Source organism: Mustelus asterias, chromosome 25 (assembly GCF_964213995.1).
Source record: "Mustelus asterias chromosome 25, sMusAst1.hap1.1, whole genome shotgun sequence".
Taxonomy (NCBI): Eukaryota; Metazoa; Chordata; class Chondrichthyes; order Carcharhiniformes; family Triakidae; genus Mustelus; species Mustelus asterias.
In genome coordinates, this window is record NC_135825.1 from 52,766,280 (window position 1) to 52,792,046 (window position 25,767).

The window sequence follows — 25,767 nt, forward strand, 5'->3', positions numbered from 1 at the left end:
ATATCTCCCACCATGAACCCTATAGTTATGCCCCCTTGTAATAGCTCCATCCACCCGAGGAAATAGTCTTTGAATGTTCACTCTATCTATCCCCTTCATCATTTTATAAACCTCTATTAAGTCTCCCCTCAGCCTCCTCCGCTCCAGAGAGAACAGCCCTAGCTCCCTCAACCTTTCCTCATAAGACCTACCCTCCAAACCAGGCAGCATCCTGGTAAATCTCCTCTGCACTCTTTCCAGCGCTTCCACATCCTTCTTATAGTGAAGTGACCAGAACTGCACACAATATTCCAAATGTGGTCTCACCAAGGTCCTGTACAGTTGCAGCATAACCCCACGGCTCTTACCTGCAGTGTCCTGGACATGGACAGAAGCTGAGAGTCAGACATGTACAACAACAACTTGCATTTATAGAGCACCTTCAACAGTATCATCCCAAGAAGCTTCACAGGAGCCTTAATGTGAAAAATCTGACGATCATGATCTCGTTGCAATCCTACATAACCTTCTTCACTGTCCATTATGCCACCAATCTTGGTGTCATCTGCAAACTTACGAACCATGCCCACTAAATTCTCATCCAAATCATTAATGTAAATGACAAATAACAGTGGACCCAGCACTGATCCCTGAGGCACACCACAGGCCTCCAGTTTGAAAAACAACCCTCTACAACCACCCTCTTCTGTTATCAAGCCAATTTTGTATCCTTTTAGCTACCTCACCCTGGATCCCGTGAGATTTAACCCTATGCAACAACCTACCATGTGGTACCTTGTCAAAGGCCTTGCTAAAGTCCATGTAGACAACATCAACTGCACTGCCCTCATCTACTTTCTTGGTTACCCCTTCAAAATACTTAATCAAATTTGTGAGATATGATTTTCCATTCAAAAAGCCATGCTGACTGTCCCTAATCAGTCCTTGCATCTCTAAATGCCTGTAGATCCTGTCTCTTAAAATACCTTCTAACAACTTATCCACTACAGTCAACTGCATTGCTGTGGGCCTGGAGATGCAGGTAGACCAGACCAGGTAAGGATGGCAGATTTCCTTCCCTAAAGTGAATCAGATGGGTTTTTACAACAATCAACAATGGTTTCATGGTCACGATAATTGAGACTAGCTTTTAATTCCTGATTTATTAATTGAATTTAAATTCCATCCGCTTACACAGTGGGATTCGAACCTGTATTCCCAGAACATTAGCCTGGGCCTCTGGACTGTTAGTCTCATGACATTACCAACACACTACCCCCACAGACAAGGGGCAGAGACAGGAGACAGAGATAGTATCCAGGTAAGGAAAAAGAGGGGAGCAGAGAAAGAGGGTCCAAGCAGGAAGAGAACTGTGATTAGCAGGACTCAGGGAAAGCCCTGGCAATCTCAGGAGATCGCAATAGGTTGGTGACTCCATGCTCCATGCCACTGAGACAAAGATTCCCTGATGGAGCTGTACTTTTCTGCTCAGCGCGGCCAAAGAACTAAATCTGTGCTTGTGAGGTGATGCTTGAGTGCATGCTCGGGAATGTAGGGGAACAGACTATCAGGAGACAAGCTTAAACCCTGCAAGGTGGGCCATCACTGAGGCTGTCCGAGTTGGAACGATTTGTGAAGGGAATTCCAAGGCAAGATCTTCAGAAGCGAATTTTTGCCCATTAGTTCACATGTACCTCACATTAATTCTGAATGTAAAGTATGACAGATATTGTAAATTGTTTTATCTTTCTATGCCTTGCATGGTGAAGTTATTTCTTGTTTGTTCAAAACCTGTGAATTTTATGGCTTTATTCTATTAGCAGGTGTCTTGAATCTCAAACTTTATCCACTGTAAACAAAGAGTTATTGATCCCTAACCGGATCTTACTAAAACTCTGGCGGTCTGGCCTGAGATCATAACTAAATTCCAAGTGGCCTCTGGAAATTGGCCCAAGTAGGTCATTTACTTACCTAAACTGGATACCCACCAATAGTGGGCAGGTTGTCCCTGGCATAAGACCATAAGACCATAAGACATAGATAGAAACAGCAAGCCAGTAAGCCAGTCGGAGCTGTAAATCTTCCCACTCACCCTAATCCGTACTTGCCCCCATATGGGGGTTAAAACTCTGCAAAGTGTGGAAAGGTGTGATGTCATTCAGTTGTGAATGAAGATTGATCAGAATATGAAGAAAGGAAGATTGATCAGAATATTTTTAATTGGCAAGAAGCCAGGAACTATGTGTTAATATTCACCCCTGAGAAGCAGAGTCGGCATGGAACTGACATGCTTCACGCCGACCTGCCCCGCAGAGCCATGGGGCGCAGTGGAGTGGCTAAGTGGGGGTCAAGTGGGGAGGAGGTCATGCCCTCTGGAGCTGCCAGCCAATCCGACTGCAGCACCAAGAGCACATAAGTGCCAGGACTGCAGGGGAAGAAGGACCCTTGGATCCCCAGAGCGGGTAGGTCTGGGATCTTGGGCAGGGAGGATTTGGGTAGGCCAGGGAAGGGGGCAGGGTGTGGGCAGGGGGTTTAAGGCTGTGGGCGGGCAGGTAGGAAGGAAGGAGGGGTTCACCCTTAGGAGGATCATCCTGTGATCAGCAAAGGGCAGCCCTGGAGAGCAAACCGCCCCCCACCCCTCCTTCCTGACTTTTGAAGATCTTATTTTTTTAAAACTGGGCTGCTCATTCCCACCCAGCTGATCAAGCCAAAGGTTTCATGGTGATGCTGTCAGACCTGCTGAGATTTTACAGCATTTTCTGTTTTTGTATTATTCAGGTCAATTGGCTTGATAATAAGCCTAATTGACCTTTGACTTCTTGCTTGAAAATGGTGGATGAGCTGCCAACTTTGGCTCCTGCCCATTCCCTGTAGTATGGGGGTGGGCACAGGCTGGGCAGAAAGGTGGCACCTGCCCTATTTTACACCACCCCGCCCCCCCCAACTCCCCACCCAACCCAACCCATGCTCAAAACACTCCAGTGGGGGCACACGTAAAATACAGCCCAATTGGCTTACTGGCTTGCTGTTTCTATCATGCCAGGGACAACCTGCCCACTATTGGTGGGTATCCAGTTAAGGTAAGTAAATGACCTACTTGGGCCAATTTCCAGAGGCCACTTGGAATTTAGTTATGATCTCAGCAGGTAAAAGCAAATTACTGCGGATGCTGGAATCTGAAACAAAAACAGAAAATGCTGGAAATTCTCAGCAGAGTAAACTATGATTGCTTTAACTGGAAAGACAGAGACTCGGGAGACCTGATAGAGGTCTACAAAATTATGAGAGGCATAGACAGGTGGATAGTCAGAGGCTTTTTCCCAGGGTGGAAATGTCAATTACAAGGGGGCACAGGTTCAAGGGGAGAGGGGGAAAGTTTAAGGGACATGTGCAGGGGAGGTTTTTCACGCAGAGTGGTGGGTGCCTGGAATGCACTGCCCCAGGAGGTGGTGGAAGCAAGCACATTAGCAACGTTTACGGGGCATCTGGATGGGTACATGAATAGGGAGGGAATAGAAGGATGCTGACTGAGTATGGGCAGAAGGTTTTTTTCTTTGGTTTAGTTAGAGCATCATGATCAGCACAGGCTTGGAGGGCCGAAGGGCCTGTTCGTATGTTGTACTTTTCTTTGTTCAGTTCTGACAGCATCTGTGGAGAGAGATTAGAGCCAACCTTTCAAGTCTGGCTGACTCTTTGTCAGAGCTGGAATACAAAGGATATTCCAGTAAATCGTAGCTGTACAGAGCTCTGGTTAGACTCCATGGAGAGTATGGTAGGTTGTGCTCATCACTGCAACTCAAGAAGACTTTAATTGGAGAGGGTGAAGTGCAGAATCCACAACCAAAGGAGTTCTTATGAAAGCATGAAATCTTGGCTTGTATTGTCTTGAACGTTGGAGATTAAGTGGTGATCTCGTTGAAATATTTAAGATGATGAAAGCGTTTATAAGCTTAGGTAGTGAGAAATTATTTCCTCAGGTGGGGGCATCCAGAACAGAAGCATAACCTTAAAATTAGAGCTAGGTCCTTGAGGGGCGAAGTCGAGAAGTTCATCCTCACACAAAGGATAGCGGAAATCTTAGTTACTCTCTACCCTTCCTCAAAGAGCTGGCAATTGAAAATCTCAAAACTGAGATTGATAGCCTTTTGCTGGATTAAGTTATCCAGGGTTATGGAACCGAGACGGGTAGATGGAGCTCAGGTACAGATCAGCCAGGATCTAATTTAACAGCAGAATAGTCTTTTAATGGCCTACTTCTGCTCCAAAACTCCAATGCACCACTTTAAAGTGTGAAGTCAGGAGTCTGACCAACACTCAAAGATATACAAGGAAGTTAAAACCTGGAAACATTCGATCCAATCAACCTGTGTTCATGTTATGAGTAAGTAGTTCCAATCCCATTTCCCCACCTTCTGCCTTATTATCTATTTAACCAGTCTAAACCTGAATTATGACATAGCTTCTGACTCAAACACTAATCCTATAAGTAATGTTCATATGTTCATAGCTCTCCACATAAAGACATCTCTTCTGCCATCAGTTCTAAATCTTCCATTTCATCTTGTATCAATGGCCCTTATTCTTGACTTTCTTTGATCAAACAGTTTGGAGTCTATCAATGGGGGGGCGGGGGGGGGACAGCAGGGACTAAGATGCAGGTGCCCGATAAAGGCTTGTGTTACAAAATATATAGCTGGCCCAAGGGGCGCTGCCATCCCCAACCTCCCAGGGAAACTCAATTGCCTCTGGTCCTATCAGAGTGGCCATGTTGACAGGTCCCGTTGATGAGGACCATACATGATCCTCGCTAGTGAGGACCTTCACAGGCAAGGCCGCTAAGGACTGGACTATTGCAACTCGGGCTCACTAATAATATTGAAATCCACATTTAAATTGCACCCCGGAAGGGTGTGAGGTTGATCTTGCCAGATATCCGGGGCCGGTAAGATTGTGATAGGCAAGAAATCGCCCGATATTTCACCTCTCTCGCGATCTTACCTTCTTACCACCCACCCCCCATTCACTGGTGGGAGACGAGTGAGAAGGTAAGATCGCCCTCCATGAGTTAACGCATGATGCCACATTTGTGTGGGGAGTGATGCGAATGTTTGTGGTGCATAAGACATATCCTTGCTCTATCGACTATTTGATGTGAAATTTGTCTTATTATTTGAAGTATCATTTGCCTCTTAATTAATGTGTAACTTGCATTGGTTCTGATTCATAGTAAAGTTACAGAGAGTAAAATCTTGTTGGTGAATCCTTCATTTGGGGGTCTGTCAGTAGATTTGGGTATTTTGGTTTACTGTTTCCCCACAGGGGAAACTGATCTTACTTCCCATCATGGACTAAATACGAGACTCTCATGTTCGCTAATGAGGAGTTGGAGGTTACACCACACAACAATCAGGGTGTTTATCACAAAGTTTGATGGGATAGTGCTCCAAGAAGTAATGTGATAGATGAGAAACGTACATTATATGCAAAACTTTTAATATGTTAGACATGATTGTTTACATGTGTATCTTTCAGTGTTGGTCCTGACTTCACACTTTAAAGTGGCACATTGGAGTTTTCGAGCAGAAGTAGGCCAGTAAATCACTTGAGACTATTCTGCTGTTAAATTAGATCCTGGCTGATCTGTACCTTAGCTCCATCTACCCGTCTCGGTGCCATAACCTTGTTTCTATATTGTACATTTAAACCTATATCATTGATTCTTAGACACTGCTGAGTTAGCTGCTCTCAGTTAGATTTGAGGGAGGATTGGTCTAAATGTCTGTGCATCAGTGAGAGGAAAGGTGGTCAGAATTTGGTCCTTGAAGAATGAAGAGCATCTGTGAAACCAGAGCCACAGTAAGGAATGAGCGTCTTCGGGAGAAAGGTACAGGGGAGAAAAGTGGCCTGAAATTAAAAAACTGAAAACTAATAAACGAAACAGAGAGGTGGAATTTTCCTGGATCTGTTCCCAGCTTCTCAGTCACCAGGTGCAGTGGGTAGTGTAACATCAGATGAGTGTGACATTTCCATGGTCTCCGATGTCCGCTGTCCAATCGGAACTTCCCATGTTTACCCCAATGAGAGCAGTGGCCAAATCTCTGAGGTTCTTTTAAATTTTAAAATTGAACAAGATTGTAATCCCTTATTGTTATGATCCACATAGAATCTGATAACTTTTAAAACAAAACTCAAACTTCCAGTGACTGATTAAAAATATCAAATAACAAAACTTAAAATTTTAGAACTTTTACAGTAACAAACAAATTAAATTCAACATTAACAATATACTATTTTTGTGGGCAAATTATACTTTAAACTGCAAAGAACTTCCCCCATTTAATGTTCACACATCTTATGTTATTGTTGTACTTTACTCTGTCCCTAAGTGGACAATTCATTCTTGAGTAAACGGTCTAAAGCTGTCCTCAGCTCTCAATAATCTGCCTCCTTCTTCCTTTTCCGTCCGGCTAACTTCAAATTCTCGAACTGACTTTTATGCTGAGGGATACTATGGAGATTTCGCCTTCAAGCCAAAGCTAGGCAAATCTCCCAGCCTCATTTCAATCCACACAAACTTGGTCTCTTCAATTTGAAAACAAGCTTTTCCCACATCCTGCATAATGAATAATAATAATTGGCTGCCTCTATCTCTCTGCAGACTGTCCTGGTAATGTCAGGTTCAGTGAAATCTTAGAGAACTCTGAAAGCCAATACTATAATGGCTTGTTATGGACTCTTTGGCCGTGATTCTCCCAAAAGTGTTAAATTGGGGGCAAAACTGTTCTAGATCATGCCAGTTCTGACAGGTCAACTTCTCACTCGAATCTCCGCACTCTGTGCAATGCAGAGAGCTCAGTCATAAATCTCATTAAAAACCCAGGGGGGGCGGTGGGGGGCCTATTCATGTCGGAGTTTGACAGTTCTGGAGCTCTGCGCATGCGCAGTGACCCCAAACTGTCAAACTCCCGTTTGCTGGCCAGCCCGATCCCTGGCCAGCCCGGGCCCCCCGCAGTGCTGCCCCTCCACGGCCCAATCGGCCCCCACAACGATTCCCAAAAACACAAAACGCTGGAAAATCTCAGCAGGTCTGACAGCATCTGTGCAGAGGCTGGATGACTCTTCATCAGAACTGACAAAGAGTCATCCAGACTTGAAATATTAGTTCTGTTCTCTCTCCATTTTACTCTAAATTAGAGACAGCTTAAAAACATAATGGGCCAGAGCTTCTGTGGAGTGGCAATCACAGTCATAGTGCCACTCTGTTCCTTTTCCCTTACCTTATTTAGGGGGGCTAGCTGCCATAAAGCAGGTAAGTTTAAAGTTCCCAGCCATTTTGAGAAACCAGAGAGAAGATAATTGTGCAATGCAATTGGGTAGGATTGGGGGTGATCAGTAGTGTGTTTGGGTGGTCAGTGGGGAGAGTGATCGGCAGTGAGGTGAACAGTGGGTGGGGGCAGGTAATGGTGGGGGGACGGATGGTCAGAGGAGATGTCAATAGGGGTAGTCAGGAATTGGGGGTTCATTGGATGGTCAGGAAGGTAGCTGGGGGTTGGGAGGATAATCAGTGATTGAGACTCAGGAGGTCTGTTTGGGTGATCAGGTAGTTGGGGGGATGAGCAGGGATAGTTGAGAGGGTGGGAAAGTAGTCGGTGAGGGGTTGGGGGTGGTGGGGTCAGTACCCTAATTACCCAGGTTTCAATTCTTCCAATTTTTTTCTGGGTAACTATTCATGTTAAGACAGTCGGAACGATCAAAAGTGTAAGTTTAAAGTTTTAAAATTTAAAGTTTATTTATTAATGACACAAGTAGGCTTACATTAACACTGCAATGAAGTTACTATGAAAATCCCCAAGTCGCCACACTCGGTGCCTGTTTGGGTACACTGAGAGAGAATTTAGCATGACCTAACCAGCACGTCTTTCAGACATAGAGTCATAGAGGTTTATACCATGGAAACAGGCCCTTCGGCCCAACTTGTCCATGCCGCCCTTTATTTTTAACTACTAAGTTAGTCCCAATTGCCCACGTTTGGCCCATATCCCTCTATATCCACCGTACCCAGTTAACTGTCTAAATGCTTTTTAAAAGACAAAATTGAACCCGCCTCTACTACTACCTCTGGCAGCTTGTTCCAGACACTCACCACTGTCTGTGTGAAAAAATTGTTCCTCTGGACCCTTTTGTGACTCTCCCTTCTCACCTTAAACCTATGCCCTCTGGTTTTAGACTCCTCTACCTTTGGGAAAAGATGTTGACTATCTAGCCCCTCATCATTTTATAGAGCGCTATAAGGTGACCCCTAAGCCTCCTACGCGCCAGGGAAAAAAGTCCCAGTCTATCCAGCCTCTCCTTATAACTCAAACCATCAAGTCCCAGTAGCATCCTAGTAAATCTCTTCTACACTCTTTCTAGTTTAATAATATCCTTTCTATAATAGGGTGACCAGAACTGTACACAGTATTCCAAGTGTGGCCTCACTAATGTCTTGCACAACTTCAACAAGACGTCCCAACTCCGGTATTCAATGTTCTGACCAATGAAACCAAACATGTCAAATGCCTTCTTCACCACTCTGTCCATCTGTGACTCCACTTTCAAGGAGGAAACCAGAGCACCCGGAGGAAACCCACACAGGTTTACAGACTCCGCACAGACAGCGACCCAAGCTGGGAATCGAACCCGGGTACCTGACGCTGTGAGGCAGCAATGCTAACCATTGTGCCACCGTGCCGCCCTTACGATTTAAGTTGAGTATTAGCTGGTTCCCAGTGCAGGATAACTGCACATACAATCCATGGAGAGGGAAATCCTGCCCCACCCCCCCCACCCCCATCATCCCTGGTGTAGAGCCAACTTGCTCTACACCAGCCCAACCTGTAGCTATAATGTGCTGTGTGCAGGCTAAATAGGCTGCCTGAGGGACTTCTGCCCCTCACTCGGGAGGAAGTGCCACCCTCGGGTGCTACCAGCCAATCGGATTGGCCAGCAGTCCCAAGAGCACATTAGTGGGCACTGCCAGAACTGCAAGTAGACCCAAGAACAAGATCATGCAAGGTAAGTACAGGTTATTGGACAGGGAGGGCTTTAGCTGTTTAGGGAGAGGAGCGGGGGGTAGTAGTGGTGGGTTTTGTCCAGCAGACAAGTAGGGGGGGGGGGGGGCGGGGGGTACCATCTTAGGGTGGTCTGCCCCCCAATGCACAAAGGGCACCGCCCCAAAGATAGTAACCTCTTCCTACTGGATTCCTACAAAAATTCTTTGTAAAAAAGGGGCCTGCTGCCAACTGGCCACACCAACCATTTTATGGCATGAGCAGCATATTATCGGGGTCAGTTGGCTTGTTAACAATATTTTAAGGTGAACTCAGGAGTGGGGTGGGAAGATTGTGGGGTTGCACCTACCCTATTTTATGGTGCCCCCTCCATTCTGAAAACATTCAGTGGGGGCACACAAAATACAACCCTTAGTTTTCTTTTAAGAGTTCATTTACCACGCTTCGGGGATCTAGGATTTTGGACACCTCTCCCCATTCCTAGTTCATCTGTAGGCTGGTACATTGGCTGTGCCACGGTGTAATAACCACCTCCCCACCCTGCCAAACTGAGGGACAGCAGGGAATGGAGACAATGCATGTTTCGCTTCACATGAGCCATCAAAGTGGAAGCGTGCGAGTGGTAGGGCAACAATATGAGTTGCTATTAATATTTAGGATCCATCAAGAATTCGGAATATACAGAAAAGGTTGCCTGGGGGCGGAATAGTTCTGGCTACAACGTGTCAATTTTCCTTGCATTTGGCAGCCGTAACAAATGACTGGAGCGTTCCAAATGTTACACCCCTTTGTTCAAAATGAGAGAGGAATAATAGGCAGATTAAACAGATCAAAATTGTCGAGGGTTTTTTTTAAAGAGTAGATAGGGAGAAACTGTTTCCACTCACAAGAAGGACACAGATTTAAAACAATTGGTAAGAACCAGATAGTGTTGAGGAGAAATGTTTTTACACAATGTAGGAAAAGGGGTTAATTTTAATTATGTGATATGATAATGAGACGTATTATCACGGGAAATGATTCAATGTTTCATGATCTTTCTCTCTCTTATAGGAAAGGTGGCACCTTTGGCAATCTATTCAATCACTACATTCTGGTTCTCTAGAACATTCTATCCAATTCTGCTCTATGACATCCATTATTTCTTCCCTTTGATGAAAAAACACCATCTTTACGTGTGCGAGAAGAACTATAGAAATGTAGCTTGTTCTTCAGACTACCCAGCTTCTTTCAATTGAGAAAGAGATGTTCCAGTAAAGTTAATGACAAAGATTTTCCAGCTCAGCCGGCCAGCAGGCTCTTCCAGTCCCACCGAAGGTAACCCCCATGGCAGCTTCCCCAGTGGAGGGGAAGAACTATAGAAATGTAGCTTGTTCTTCAAACTATCCAGTGGAGGGGTCGGCAAGCAACACAAATGGTCATTGACCTCAGCAGGACCAGAAGATCCTGTTAGCAGCTAATGGCGAGCCAAATCTGGAAACCCAGCCTCGCAAGAAGATTCCAGCCACTATGTTTTCCTTACCTCAGCAGAATCTGTAAAGATCCTCCATTAGAAAACAAGACTAATAATTTCACACATAACTGGTTATTGTGATCTTGAAAGGGTGCTGGAAACAGATTCAGTAGTAGGTTTCAAAAGAGAGCTGGATATATATTTGAAAAGGGCCAATTTTCAGGACAATGAAGAAAGAGTACGGTAGCTACTGCAAAGAGCCAGCACACGCAGGATAGAATAGCCATCTCATCTGCTGTAAAATGTAATATTATCGGAGGGGCAGGAGGGGCAGTGTTTCAATGTTAAATATGGAATTGACCTCCTTGTTGAAATGAGATTCACTGGCACAAGTCAACTTGTCACCGTTTGTAGACATTCTCAATTGAAAGAAGCTGGGTAGCCTGAAGAACAAGCTACATTTCTATAGTTCTTCTCGCACACGTAAAGATGGTGTTTTTTCATCAAAGGGAAGAAATAATGGATGTCATAGAGCAGAATTGGAATGTTCTAGAGAACCAGAATGTAGTGATTGAATAGATTGCCAGCATAAGAGGGGAATAGGAAGCATGGTTAACATCCATGGCTAACTCTACTTCAAAAATACAAGGGAGTGAAGAATCACTTGCTGAAGTGCATAGGCCAAAACCAGAAATGGTATCGAAAAAAATGACACCACTGTTGCAGTTGGTAGCACTTTCATCTGAGCCGAACGGTTGCAGGTTCAAGTCCCTCTCTAGATTGAGTGCAAAATCAAGGTTGACACTCCAGTGCAATACTGAGGGAGTTTTACACTGTCAAAGGTGCCATCTTTTGGATAAGACATTAAACTGAGGCCCCACCTGATCAGTCATAAAAGATTGAGAAGTACTATTTTGGAAGAAGAGCAGGGAAGTTATCCTGGTACTTTGGCCAATATTTACCTTCAGTCAACATTACAAAAAAGAGAGAGATGATCTGGTCATTGTTACCTTGCTGTTTGTGTGAACTGCGTGCAAATTGGCTGCTGTGTTTCCAACATTACAAAGTGCCTACACCTCGGAAATACTTCATTGGCTGTATCGGACTTTGGAACTTCCAGTCAACAGGAATGGTGCTACAGAAATGCAAGTCCTTCTTATTTCTCTAGCTGCTGCTGAACATCAAATGGTGAGATGACATATGTTTGAGTAACTAATGCAAACTAGCTCAATGGCACAATAACACCATGTTATTGTGAAGCAGAAATAAAGGGTGCATGGAGTACAAAAGATACCTACAGAAGCTGTTGTATATTTGGGCAGTATCAGACATCTGCTGCTTTGTTTCCAGAGGCAGGTGAGGTTTGAGCTCATCAATGAACAAAGTATATAAGCAAATATTTTGCAAATTTGCTCACTGTAAACATTGCTAGGGTTGATCTCCGCTCTCTATTAGAGGACAATCCAAATAGGTTATTATATTGGAGGAGTGCAGCTGACTACAAGATGGTGATTCTCTTACCATGGACTGCACTCTTGATAGGTCTGCGGGAAATCAGTGGTATTACCTCCTGGCATCCGTAACAGCACAGAAAGTGAGCAGAACTGGCACTGCATCAGAATACTAATACCTCAAAACCAATGCTAAATATAGGCCTCTGACATGTGATTAAGTGGGACATGGATTTCTCATAATGTAAGGATATATCCCATATTCTATCCCTTGTACAGTTGAAGATGGTCAAATATTAATAGGAAAATGCAGTGCCAATAGACTGCTCCCTCGAGGCAGGAGCTACAAAATCGTTCACATTTCCAAGCGTGAGGTATTTTTTTTCAAAAGAAAACACTTCTTACCTGATTGGTTGTTTTTTTCCTAGAAATCAGGTATTCTAGTACAGGATGTTTTTGAAACCTTGAATTGGTGGTTGTGTCAGGCTAGAATCATAGAAACCCTACAGTGCAGAAAGAGGCCATGGGGCCCATCGAGTCTGCACCGACCACAATCCCACCCAGGCCCTACCCCCATATCCCCACATATTTTACCCACTAATCCCTCTGACCTAAACATCCCACTAAGGGGCAATTTTAGCATGGCCAATCAACCTAACCCGCACATCTTTGGACTGTGGGAGGAAACCGGAGCACCCGGAGGAAACCCACGCAGACACGAGGAGAATGTGCAAACTCCACACAGGCAGTGACCCGAGCCGGGAATCGAACCCAGGTCCCTGGAGTTGTGAAGCAGCAGTGCTAACCACTGTGCTACCGTGCCGCCCTAAACACCCTACAAATTGACCATGCAAGATTCTTAATTAAATATCACCTAACGTTTGCCCTTGTCGAAAGAATTTAGGTGGAAGTTCTCAGCTTCTTTGAGAGTTTTGTCCTGGATGAACATATGATGGCTAGTTGACGTTAATAATGAGGTGGAGATGAGCTGAACCTGGTGTTGTAAGACTTCTTACTGTGCCATTAATAATGTACATGTCCATGCTTGTGTAATCTGACTGTGGAACTCAGGCGCTCTGCTACACCCACGAGAAAACTACGATTCCCTGGTTCATCTGGGTCAAAAACAGAGATAAATTAAAACATCTGTTCACACAGGAGTCACTGTGAACCTTTACTGATAGCATTGCTGCTCTGGAGATAGGTTGTTACAAACATTAAGTATAGAGTTCCCCCTGTTGGCTAAAGTAACAAACGCATTCACCAGTATGGAATTGAATGCAATGGATGAGACGGTTTTCACGCCTGTGATAACAGCAACTGCCGCTCTCACTTCCAGCAGAAGTAAAAGTTGCCCCCCACACATAAAAGTGTTTCACACCCTCCCAGGTCCTTCCCAATTACCGTCTTCCTTGGTGCTTGTCCAGGCTGACACAATCCACACCATCTCTCTCTCTCTCTCTCTCCCCCCCCCCATTACCCCATCTTTGTGACCTCCACCAGCATTGCTCTGTTTTATCTCTGAGACATCCGCAAGCCGCATGTCCCTGTTTGCATCCTCTTGTTTTCTATCACAATTTTATTCCATATTCCCTACTCCCTCTGTGTTGCAGCCATTATGTCACTTTGCCTCTTCCATCTGTCTTTGCTTCACTACTCAAAGATGTGCAGATTAGGTTGATTGGCCATGCTAAATTGACCCTTAGTGTGGGGGGATTAGTAGGGTAAATACGTGGGGTTACGAAGATAGGGCTTGGGTGGGATGGGTGGTGCAGGCTCCATGGGCTGAATGGCCTCCTTTTGCACTATAGGGATTCTATAATTTTGTTCTGTTTTTCAAAAGCCTTTCCCAAAATTTTTCAACAGGGGGCGGCACAGTGGTTAGCACTGCTGCCTCACAGCACTAGGGACACGGGTTCAATTCCAGCCTTGGGTCACTGCCTATGTGGAGTTTGTAGGTTCCCCCTGTGTCTGCATGGGTTTCCTGCGGTTTCCTCCCACAGTCCAAAGATGTGCTGGTTAGGTGGATTGGCCATGCTAAATTGCCCCTTCATGTCATGGGATGTGTGGGTTAGGGGGATTATTAATGAGGTAAATGTGTGGGGTTATGCGGATGGGGCAGGGTGTGGGCCTGTAAGATGCTCTGTCGGAGAATCTGTGCACTTGTGATGGGCTGAAAGGCTTCCTTCTGCATTGTAGGAATTCTATGATTATCACCACCATTGACTGTGCTTTCACCCCCAACTCCCAACCTTGTTCTATTTTACCCCTATTTCTCTCTTCCTTGGTAGTCACCTTTCAGTAAAGTCATTATTCATCCATTATTCCCTATGTCAGCTGCATGTGAGAATCCCACGCCCGGACCCCAAGTTGAATGTTATAGTATTTTCTCTCTCCCTGCAACAGGACAATTTTATTGACAAAATAAAAATATCTCCCATCATCCTTGGCAGCTGTTACATCAATTCAATAAAATGATTAAGTTATAATTTGAGCATCACTCTCTATGGATGTGCGCATCGCTGTGTAAGCAGACAATATTCTGTAATGATTGTGAGGAATTATTTAAAAAGATATGTCCTTTTTTGTGCACCCTGAAACATTGGGCTAGATTTTCTCATCAGGTCCGTATGGATCATCAAGGCTTGTCAGCAGAACTTTACATGGGGTGAGCTCCTAATTGGCTGCCTCTGCTTTCACTGTCCAATTAAGGATAGCAGGCAGGTTCCCAAGGCCAGGAAGCTCAACGAGAGGTACTAGCCAGTGTGAATGGCTAGTAGTTTGGAAAGGGTGGAGGCCAGCAAGTGGAGCACTGGAGATGTTGAGTCACCAGGCAATGAAAATGTGGACTAGAATTTTGGCAACAGTGGATTAAGACACAGCAGAGTCATTCAAGAGGCTGCAGGTGGAAGAAAGTAATTTTGGTAATGGATCAGAACTGAGAATGAAGTGAAATTCAAGGTGGAGCAGTACACTAACATATCACGCCTCAAACTCAACCCGAGGACATACAGTTGGGTCGACAAGTAATGACCTTAAGATCAATGAAGAGGGTATAGCTTCATAGAATTCCTACAGTGCTGAAGGAGGCCATTCGGCCCATCGGGACTGCATCGACAACAATCCCACCTAAGCTTTATCTCTGTCACCCCACATACTTACCCTCAAACGTACGCATCCCGGGAGACTAAGGGGTTATTTAGCATGGCCAAAGCACTTAACCCGCACATCTTTGGACTATGGAAGGAAACCGGAGCACCCAGAGGAAACCCACGCAGACATGGGGAGAACTTATTGGGGAAAAAAACAAAGGTATCAAAATGCGTAATCTGTATTAAGCTCCTAGTGTGAAAAATGGTAAGTTGTCAATACAAGTGGCTTTTGGCAGCATTTGTCGTTTCAATGTTTTGAACACTTAGCATTCGTTTATCTTTTTAAATATAGATTGCACTGACGTTCAACATTAGGTAATTCTGGAGCCCAGTTTGCTTACAGTAGTGAAGAAGTAATTATGTAATTAATTAATTAATAATTAATAAAGTAATTTCTTAGGGTAGGGAAGCAAAGCTTTGGGTTTAAAGAAAGACTTGCATTTACGAAGGGCTTTTAATCTCAAAAAACTTTACAGTCAATGAAATACTTTTCAAATGTGCTCACTGATGTAATGTAAGATGCACAGCAGCCAATGTGCCCACAGCAAATCCCATAAATAGCAGTGATAATGACCAGATATACTGTTTTGGGGATGTTGTCTGAGGGAAAAATATTGGCTAGGGCAACGGGGATAGATCCCTTCTTTGAAATCGTGCAATGGAATCATTTACATCCACCTGAGAGGCCAGACGGGGCCACAGTTTCATGTCTCATCCGAAAGGTGATCGGAACAATGATCAGAAAATCTGATACAACATCCACCTGAATCCTTGAAAGACACTCCCAGTATGTGAAGATTCAGTCGGGCGTGCAAAAGTTAAAAATGATCCCTACAATGCCTACAGTAGTCAGGACCCGAAGAATAGGCAGCAGCGACACAGAGGTAGCTACAGGGAGGAACCGGGAGGAAAGGTCAAACCTGGTCAAAAGCAGCGGAGAACTGAGAGGCGAAGGAAATTGAGCAAGGAGCAATATAAACACAACAGATATCTTTGTTCCATGAAGTTTCAGGCTGTGGGTGGAAGAAAAACTGGTTTGGAGGGTCTTGATGACGCAAGATAATGATTTTTGTGTTTCTATAAAGAATAGAAATGTCGAGTGGCTGCATCAACTCCCTCTGTGAACATTCAGTTTGATTCAGTAAATCAGAAACTGTGCACCTTTCCACAATCCCAGCATTTGTCTTTTGTTTCAGAATTTGTAGTTTTCTGTTTTTACTTATTCTATTTGAAGATTTTCTTTCCCATACTTTGCAAACAGCCTGACATGATTGTTTTTTTAAATGCTTGAATTATTTAAACAGGCGACAAATTAACATATAAAGTTCCTGATCAAATGTATAATTTCCATTTACTATTCGCACGCACTCCATGCGACTGCGATCAGATTTCAGATAAGACAAGAAATGTTTTTCAGGATCCTCCTCTTTTGAATTGTTCAGAGCTAGGGTGACCTCAAACCACTCCACGTACTGCATTAGATCTGGGTGGAGACAGGAGGTGTTAACAATCTCTACCAAGTGTTCTGCAAGTTGCTGTTTGCAGAGACACTCAGCTCATAACACTTGTGGACTTTGCCTCCATTACGTGACCTTCCACAGACACTAAACTGATAAGATAAGAAATGTTTATTTTTATCTTAAAAAGACATGGTGTAATGAATGCAGGTCAACCAGTGTTGGCATCTTGCCACGGACTACACTGTGGTGGGGGAAGCAATGGCTGCCATGACGGGAGAGGAATTTAGCCACTATAGTGTTGGCTTTGAATACCACTCCTCATGGGACCATTCGGTCTGGGAATTAACACAAATATTCCATCATTGTATTGTAAGAAAAAGCCACAGTATATAAATAAATGGTTTCATTCCATTTTACAAATACAGTGAAGATATTTTAAACAATCTTGCCTCATTCCTCAAGAGGTCATGGGGGTGGGGGGAGGAAATTCAGAGGCTGGGATATCAAAATGGCAGCTAGTAGGGGGCAAATGACAGATAAAGGCCACGGGAACACAACATGGATGCTGGGTGGGTTGGGGGGGGTGGGGGGGGGGTGTGGGGGGTGGGTAGTGGGGGGTGGGTAGTGGGGGGTGAGGTGGGGGGGTTGGGGGCGTTACAGAGGCCAGTGGTTTGGGTGGGTGTTGGGCAGTAATGTTATGGAATTTGTGGCAGAATGTAAATTGGGAGAGATATTATGGTGGAAAGCAGATACCATGGTGGGGGTGGCTGCGGGAGGAAGATTTACTTGCAAACTTGTTAAGGTGTTTTTTGAAAAACATAGACTCAACTGGGACGAAATTGTACCTCTTGTGTACTGCTGAGTCTCCTTCCAGGCTTGGCACAAACTTTGCTTTAGTTTATCTTAAGAAAGAGTTAAGTAAATCCAATTTATTAAACAACCACTGTTTTCCTCATTAAGAAAAATTGTCAGCATGGTTCCCTGAGGACTTCAGTAAGGTAATGAGAAAGGTCATCCATGTTGTTGTCTATATTCAAGTGCCAGAACTCAATCATTATACTATCTGGGAATATCTATTATTGATTCCCAGTATGGAGACATCCTTCATCATTCAGAGGTTCTTTGGCTCAGTAGAGGTTAAGTCCTGGAAAGATTCCTCAAGCTTCACCTTGAAGTTTATTTTTTTTCCCCGCTGAAAGTGGTGCAAGTTATCCTGAGCTACACAAGGTTGATTTCTGGTACCAAAAAATGCAATTTTCCATTACTGAGATGTTAACACCATTTAAACTGATCTGCAGGGAGAAAATAAATTAATAACCCAGATGGCTAGCAGAATTTTGCATCTGCAGAGGAACCCAAGGTGTACCTTGAAATTTCAATTCAGGATTCCACAAGCTTTTCCAAACATCCATCCCCTCATTCATGATAATCCAGAAGAAGAAATGTGACATGTTGCATCCAATTGTTGACCCACCTGAAGAAAAAAATACTTTACAGAATACAGAACTATAAACGCTTTTAACCATCCTTTCCGTCTCATTGAAAATCCATGAGTAATGTCAATCAAAGATGTGTCAGAACTAAGTATTCTTGGCTATGAAACGGGATATTTAAAAATGAATGGATTGACTTGCAGCAAGATTTGGGACTGTAAGGTACATTCGAAGAGAAAGCTAAACTGGGGAATGTAACTGAGTTCGAGAAAATGCAAAATTTTGTGGATGCTGGAATCTGAAACAAAAACAGAAAATGCTGGAAAATCTCAGGTCTGACAGCCTCTGTGGAGGGAGAATAGAGACAACAGGGGGTGATTCTCTCAAACGTGCTGAATTGGTGGGAAAACTGTTCCAGATCACGACTGTTTTCCCAGTACAGCTTTAGACCTGAATCTCCGCACTCTGTGGCAATGTCGAGTTCACAATCGGGAATCTCATTAAAAACCCGGGGGATGGGGGGGCCCATTCACACCAGAGTCTGACAGCTCCGGAACTCTGCGCATGCGGTGGTCCCGATCTGTCAGTCTCCCTGTTTGCTGGGCAGCTCAATCACTGGCCAGCACGGGACCCCTGCACTGCTGCCCCTCCAGCCCCCCACCCCCACCCCGCCCACGGCCTGATCGCGAACCCCACGATAATTCCCGGGCCAGCCCCAACCAACCCCCCCGGAGCACACCGATGTCCAGCCCCCACCCCGCCCCAGCAGTGGCGAATTCCCCACTCCCTCCCCACCCCAAGGGTCAGACCCTTCCCCGGGGAGGCAGGCAGGCAACCCCCCCCTCCCCCGGCAGACCACACCCCGCCCCCCATGCCCGTCCTGATCGCTGGCCTCCCCCCAGCCCCACTGATCGCCCCAATGCTCCACCCACAATAGGCCCACTCTCTTGGCACTGCCCACTTTGCCCCTTGGCTGGCACTGCCATGGTGCCTATGCCCAGGGGGCACCACCCCCTCCACTGCCCAACCCCCTGGGGAGCCCAATTGCCCCCCCCACTTCATTCCGGCGGGGCGGGTGATTCAATCGGGCCCGGCAAGTTCCTGATAATCACATGCAAAACATATTTTTAAAAGATTCTAATCACTTACCTGTCTTCCTGCCGGTTTCCAGGGTGGTCTGGACTCTGACTGTTCTTCAGCTCTGGAGGATGCGCATGCGTTCCCGGCGCTTGAGCAAATCCCGGAAAAAGGCTGACGAAGTGATTCTCCCGACCGGACCCGCCAGGAAAGTTTCAGGTCGCGATGGGAGAATCAGGCCCAATGTTTTGAGTCAGGATGACCCTTCATCAGAGCTCTGACTCAAAACCTTGGCTCTATTCTCTCTCCACACGTGTTATCAGACCTGCCGAGATTTTCCAGCATTTTCTGTTATTATTTTGGAAAATGTTTGCAGAACAATACCCTTCTCTGTTATAGAAACATAGAAAAACTACAGCACAAACAGGCCCTTCGGCCCACAAGTTGTGCCGAACACATCCCTACCTTCTAGACCTACCTATAACCCTCCATCCAATTACGCTCCATGTACTCATCCAGGAGTCTCTTAAAAGACCCTATTGAGTTCGCCTCCACCACCACTGACGGCAGCCGACTCCACTCACCCACCACCCTCTGTGTGAAAAACGTACCCCTAACATCTCCCCTGTACCTACCCCCCAGCACCCTAAACCTGTGTCCTCTCGTAGCAGACATTTCCACCCTGGGAAAAAGCCTCTGAGAGTCCACCTGATCTATGCCTCTCAACATCTTATACACCTCTATTAGGTCTCCTCTCATCCTTCATCTCTCCAAGGAGAAAAGACCGAGCTCGCTCAGCCTATCCTCATAAGGCATGCCACTCAATCCAGGCAACATCCTTGCAAATCTCCTCTGCACCCTTTCAATCTTTTCCACATCCTTCCTATAGTGAGGCGACCAGACTGAGTGGGGTCTGACGAGGGTCTTATATAGCTTCCTGGACCAAAAAGATTCTATCAATGTTTGGGTTTACATATCTATACAAAGCAACTTCCAGCAATTTAAAATTCATAAAGAATAGCAGAATCTGAGTGAGCCATATATATATACTTGGACCAGCATCTTAGCTTGCAATTTCAAAAGGACCAGCAACCATTAACAAAATAATGCAGAATCTGATAGGTCCTACCCATCAACAACAAAATAAAGATAAGATGCGATATTTATGTATTTTTATTGTAACTCATATGTTTATGTTTTGGAATCAGTTTTTGTGTTTTAACAGGCTATCTTTTTGAAGAATTAAATCATAATGAATCTATAAGTATTTTTTTTTAAATTGTACTTGCACCCTGATTAAAATTTCCCAATATTTCAGTTAACCCTTACTATTTTCTGACTGAATACCACGGTTCTGGACTTTCCACTAGAGGCCAGAAGCAGTCCTGTGGGTAAACCAATACTGCTGTAATGCTGGTCGCAGGTTTACTCAGCAGCAGTGATCCCCAAGCTCCTATAAGCTTCAGAGACTTGGGCAATGACAGCAGTCACTTAAAAACGCTGGAGAACTACCACCAGTCTGTCTTCTCAGGATCCTCCAAATTCAGTAGCAATAAAGGCGGCCCAACAGCAGTCTCCTGTCCAGAGCCAACTGGTTCAGCATCGAGGTTCTAATAATTCAAAATCAGCTCTGCTGGACAGGACATGTTGTTCATGTGCCTGAAACCAGACTCCTGAAGTAATTGCTCTACTCTGAACTCAGTCGCGACAGAAGACTCACATGAAGACAGCAGAAACACTTTATGGACGTCCTCAAAGCATCCATGAAGAGGTTAAACATACCTGCTGACACATAGAAACATAGAAACCCTACAGTGCAGAAAGAGGCCATTTGGCCCATCGAGTCTGCACCGACCACAATCCCACCCAGGCCCTACCCCCTTATCCCTACATATTTACCCACTAATCCCTCTAACCTACGCATCTAAGGACACTAAGGTGCAATTTTAGCATGGCCAATCAACCTAACCTGCACATCTTTGGACTGTGGGAGGAAACCCACGTGGGAGACCCTGGCTTGTGAGTAACCAAAATGGAGAAACTTTATTCGAGAAGGCACCAAATTCATGAACTTGTTGGGAACATGCAGAAGCAAAGTCAAGGCGTCAGAAGGAGCATATCAATCTCAAACTACCCGCTTGCCTAACCCTTCAAGCATCACCTGCCCCAGATTTTCTTTTCATTTACTAGTGTCACAAGTGGGCTTACGTTAACACTGCAATGAAATTACTGTGAAAATCCCCTAGTCGCCACACTCCGGTACCTGTTCAGGTACACCGGGGGAGAATTTAGCATGGCCAATGAACCTAACCAGCACATCTTTTGGACTGCGGGAGGAAACTGGGACATCCGGAGGAAACCCACACAGAAACAGGGAGAATGTGCAAACTTCACGCAAACAGTGACCCAAGCTGGGAATCAAACCCGGGTTCATGGCACTGTGAGGCAGCAGTGCTAACCACTATGCCACCATGTCACCCCATCAAACTTCACAGCTCCCTGTCAGGGAATTGAACCCCGTCTCCTGCGTGACAGTCGGGGATACTAAGCACTATACTAACGAGGAACTGCATCTACACAGCACACATTGGCATTATCAGCAGTTCTCTGCAGCCACACACTTATTCTTACTGTGTTTACCCCGGTCCAACCATCTCCACACCATGGCCACACACTCAGGCAGCCCTGTCCTGCTGTGGGTAATTGAACTGGTTTCGCGCTAATTGTACCGGACCTCCCCAGCATGTGACCCGGATACCGAGGCTGCAGCTTCTTCCTGAGGCTTTACTCACCCGGAGAGAGAGAGAGAGAGAGAAACTCCGGCCCGGAACCGAGTAACAGGGTGAGGCCCCGGGCTTGCATGGGGTAACGGTGTGAGGAGAGGTTCTAGCCTGGGGGTAATGGGGTGAGGAGAAGGCCCGGGCCCGGGGGGGTGAGGAGAAGGCCCGGGGGGGTGAGGAGAAGGCCCGGCCCCGGGGGGGGGGGGGGGGTGAGGAGAAGACCCGGGTCCCGGCCGTGAGGAGAGGACCCGGGTCCCGGCCGTGAGGAGAGGACCCGGGTCCCGGCCGTGAGGAGAGGGAGAAGGAGAAGGCCCGGCTCGAGGCGACCCGCGCACTCTTGGTGCCTGTTGCCAGGGTAACCGGGCCCTCTGGCCGCGCTGCGGGCGGTCGGATTAAACATCCTCCGACACTAAATGCCAGTCAGGCAGAGGCTGTGAGACAGAGCCTGGCGCCAACTCCCACTGAAACCATTCCCGCGGCTCAGTCAGAATTTGTTTTATTAAGTGCAGCTTTTTGTACTAAAATCATCCAATCTTGGCCACAGACACTGCCTCGATATTGGTGAACATAATCTCCCAGTGTGGAGACCAACTCCAGCAAACAAGCGTGCTAATGCCACCATTCCAGAATGGTCCTGATTAACAGCTTATGATGTAACTCAAACGGTAGAAGTGTACTCGGAATTTTAAATAATTTTTTCCACTCCATTCTCTAAAGTTACAAAGCCAATGCTCAGAGTGGACCAGGCAAATCCAAATCTATTCCTTCCTTGCTCCAAAATTCAAAATCTAAATGAATCTGATTCATGGTCCCCACAAGGGAGACAAACCAGATTCAAGCTGACAAGACGAGATGTTGCACCCCATATCGGGTGTGCCAGCTCTCTCAATGGGCAATGCACCTAGACCGGAGCCACCCACTTCAATCTTTTTGACTAACCAAGTAAACTAAATCAAATGAACTAAGGGACAAATTATTTTTTTTAAACCCTACAGTGCAGAAGGAGGCCATTCGGCCCATCGAGTCTGCACCGACCACAATCCCACCCAGGCCCTACCCGCTAATCCTTTTTTTTTAACCCGCTAACCCCTCTAACCTACGCATCCCAGTACTCTAAGGGGCAATCTTTAACCTGGCCAATCAACCTAACCCGCACATCTTTGGACAGTGGGAGGAAACCGGAGCACCCGGAGAAAACCCACGCAGACACGAGGAGAATGTGCAAACTCCACACAGACAGTGACCCGAGCCGGGAATCGAACCCGGGACCCTGGAGCTGTGAAGCAGCAGTGCTAACTACTGTGCTACCGTGCCGCCCTTTAAAAGGAGGCAGCTCCCAAAAGGAGGGGAACCGCCCGAAACAACAAAGACTTGGCCAAAAATGAGAAGTGTACTTGATACTGCATTTAAAACAAAGATGTAAATAAGCCCGTGAAGCATTTCTTGCTGTGGCCCAAGGGAATCTTTCTTCCTCAATTATCACAATACAAGGGTGGCATGCATGGTGGTTAGCACTGATGCCTCAGCGCCAGGGATCTGGGTTCGACTCCCAGCTTGGGCCACTGTCTGTGTGGAGTTTGCACATTCTCCTTGTGTCTGCATGGTACTCCGGTTTCCTCCCACAGCCCAAAGATGAGTGGGTTATGTTGATTGGCCATGTTAAATTGCCCCTTAGTGTCCTGGGATGCGTAGGTTCGAGGGATTAGTGGGGTAAATATGTGGAGTTACGGGGAAAGGGCCTGGGTGGGATTGTTGTCAGTGCAGACTCAATGGGCCGAATGGCCTCCATCTGCACTGTAGGGTTTCTATGATTTCTAATTGACTGTACTTCAAACAATAATGCACTTAATCAGGTCTGATTATTGTGAATGGTACTTTATAAATATAAGTCTGCCTTTTAGTTGAATAATTTGGATAAACTTCTGTTTTTAAACTTCACAATTGTTAGATATTTAAAGGCAATCTAAAATGGATTTTCACCTTTCTTGCATTACACTCAAAGCATCAATCTTCACCTGCCCCGATTTAAGAAACTCCAATTCCCCTTCCTTTCAGACTTTCTTTAAAATCTCCTGGCTTTTAATGCCTCTCTTCAACCACCCCCACTCCAAATTATTGGCATTCCATTCCCCTATAAACCATTTCTTTTCATTTTTATTCTTTCACAAGGTAGGGGTGACGGTGGCTAAGCCACCAATATTACCCATTCCAGTTTGCCCTAGAGAAGGTATTGGTGAGCTGTCAACTCTCTTTCCGCCCCTTTCCCATTCAAAATGGTGTTTCCACTTTCAATCACTACATAATTCTGGCATTCTCCTTGTAATTTTCTTCTTCCTCGTCCCAGATGTTAAACCTAGCTGCTTCCACTTTTTATGGCTTTTCATTTCCCCTTTTCTCTGTTTTTCTTCTTGACCATGTGTTCTACTTGTTCCCCTCTCCCCATGCTTGATGCATGCGGCTGTTAATGGGTACGACTCCTTCATTACGCCTTAATGTTGTTTTGACTTGGTGGCAGCACTTGAACTTTTAGTCAGAAGAATTCAAGTCTCACTCGACGGACCACGGCAAAAGTTGTGTTGGATCCTGCTGGACTAGCGAATTCTCAATCCTCCTTTACCTGTGCAAGATGGGTAAACATTGGCCTGAGGTGCATGTAAATGATTCTGTCATTCTGATCAAAATGCAGATGAGTCATTTTACCTTTATCCGTGTCTATTCCTCAACCAATATGAATTGGCTGCTCTTACTTACCTAAGATCTGAAATGTGCCTTTTGCAAGGGGGGGGGGGGGGGGGGGGGGGCTATAGTATGCCTTCTTTACAGAGATCGAGGGCAGCTTTGCATTTGTGATTCTTTATTTTGAAGCTTCCAATGTAAATCTGTTTGTGTGAAGTCCAAGCAAATGTGCACTTTCTCACACGAGGGGGCAAACTGGAGATCTCATTGGGTAAGTGTACAGCAAGCTACATTGGTATAGCACCTTTAACATTGTTGCATATCCCAAGGCAGTTCACAGTAGCATAAATTAGACAAATCACTTGAGGTTTTGGGAGAAGTGACCAATAATTTGGTCAGAGTGGTAGGATTTTTAGTAGCCTAAAGGAGGAGGTTTGGGGAAGAAGATTCAGAGCTTGGGTCTTATGCAGCTGAAGGCACTGTCATAATAGTGGAGAGATGAACTGGAGTAGAACAATTCACCTCTTGTGCTAGGTTGTGAGGAAACAATATTACAGAAAGCCAGTGGCAGAAGGTGGTAATAGATGGAGGAAAATGTTGTAGTTAAAAGTACATTCATTTTGCTCTGTTTTAGCAGGAAGCACAAAGGAACTGAAATGAACAAAATGGCATGTTCTATAGTCAGACCACTAGAGGGACATGTAAGTATGTGATTATCACTGAGCAAGACCATATCATGCTTATTTGTGTGTTACGATACCAGTAGCGAGTGATAATGTTCAAAAAGGAATTTGATTCCTGATGACCAACATAAGGTAATTGCAAGACAAGATTTGGGACTTTCACTGTAACAAACAAACTATAAGCAACATTGCCTAAGAAAATATTGTTTAGTTAATGTGGGCGGCACAGTGGTTAGCACTGCTGCCTCAGTGCCAGGGACCTGGGTTCGATTCCCAGCTTGGGTCACTGTCTGTGTGGAGTCTGCACATTCTCCTCGCGTCTGCTCCGGTTTCCTCCCACAGTATGAAAGATGTGCTGGTTAGGTGCATTGGCCATGCTAAATTCTCCCTCGGTGTACCCGAACAGGCGCCGGAGTGTGGCGACTGGGGGATTTTCACGGTAACTTGATTGCAATGTTAATGTAAGCCTTACTTGCGACTAATAAATAAACTTTAAATTGTACTCTAAACTGCTGTCTCTGTCTCCCGCAACCAAAAAAAACTCCCTCTATGATTGTACTTTACTCTGTCCCT

General features: G+C 45.4%; 2 protein-coding genes across 3 annotated transcripts in view; one reads left to right on the forward strand and one right to left on the reverse strand.

Annotated features, from left to right (window-relative positions):
* The window catches only part of LOC144479184 (uncharacterized), a 57,084-nt gene extending 35,147 nt beyond the window's left edge, over nucleotides 1–21,937 (reverse strand). The window contains exons 1-3 of one of the 2 annotated variants that reach the window (XM_078197795.1): nucleotides 21,848–21,937; nucleotides 17,912–18,019; nucleotides 5,964–6,085 (exon numbers count right to left, since the gene is read on the reverse strand). In XM_078197795.1, coding sequence (XP_078053921.1) covers nucleotides 5,964–6,085; nucleotides 17,912–18,019; nucleotides 21,848–21,917 — 300 coding nt within the window. In that variant the 5' untranslated portion in view covers nucleotides 21,918–21,937. Of the gene's footprint in view, nucleotides 1–5,963; nucleotides 6,086–17,911; nucleotides 18,020–21,847 lie in introns of those variants that run through there. The other variant, XR_013495480.1, reaches the window with a different exon arrangement.
* The window catches only part of LOC144479181 (ADP-ribose glycohydrolase OARD1-like), a 29,243-nt gene continuing 25,194 nt past the window's right edge, over nucleotides 21,719–25,767 (forward strand). The window contains exons 1-2 of the mRNA XM_078197790.1: nucleotides 21,719–21,897; nucleotides 25,146–25,212. Coding sequence (XP_078053916.1) covers nucleotides 25,168–25,212 — 45 coding nt within the window. The 5' untranslated portion in view covers nucleotides 21,719–21,897; nucleotides 25,146–25,167. The remainder of the gene's footprint in view (nucleotides 21,898–25,145; nucleotides 25,213–25,767) is intronic.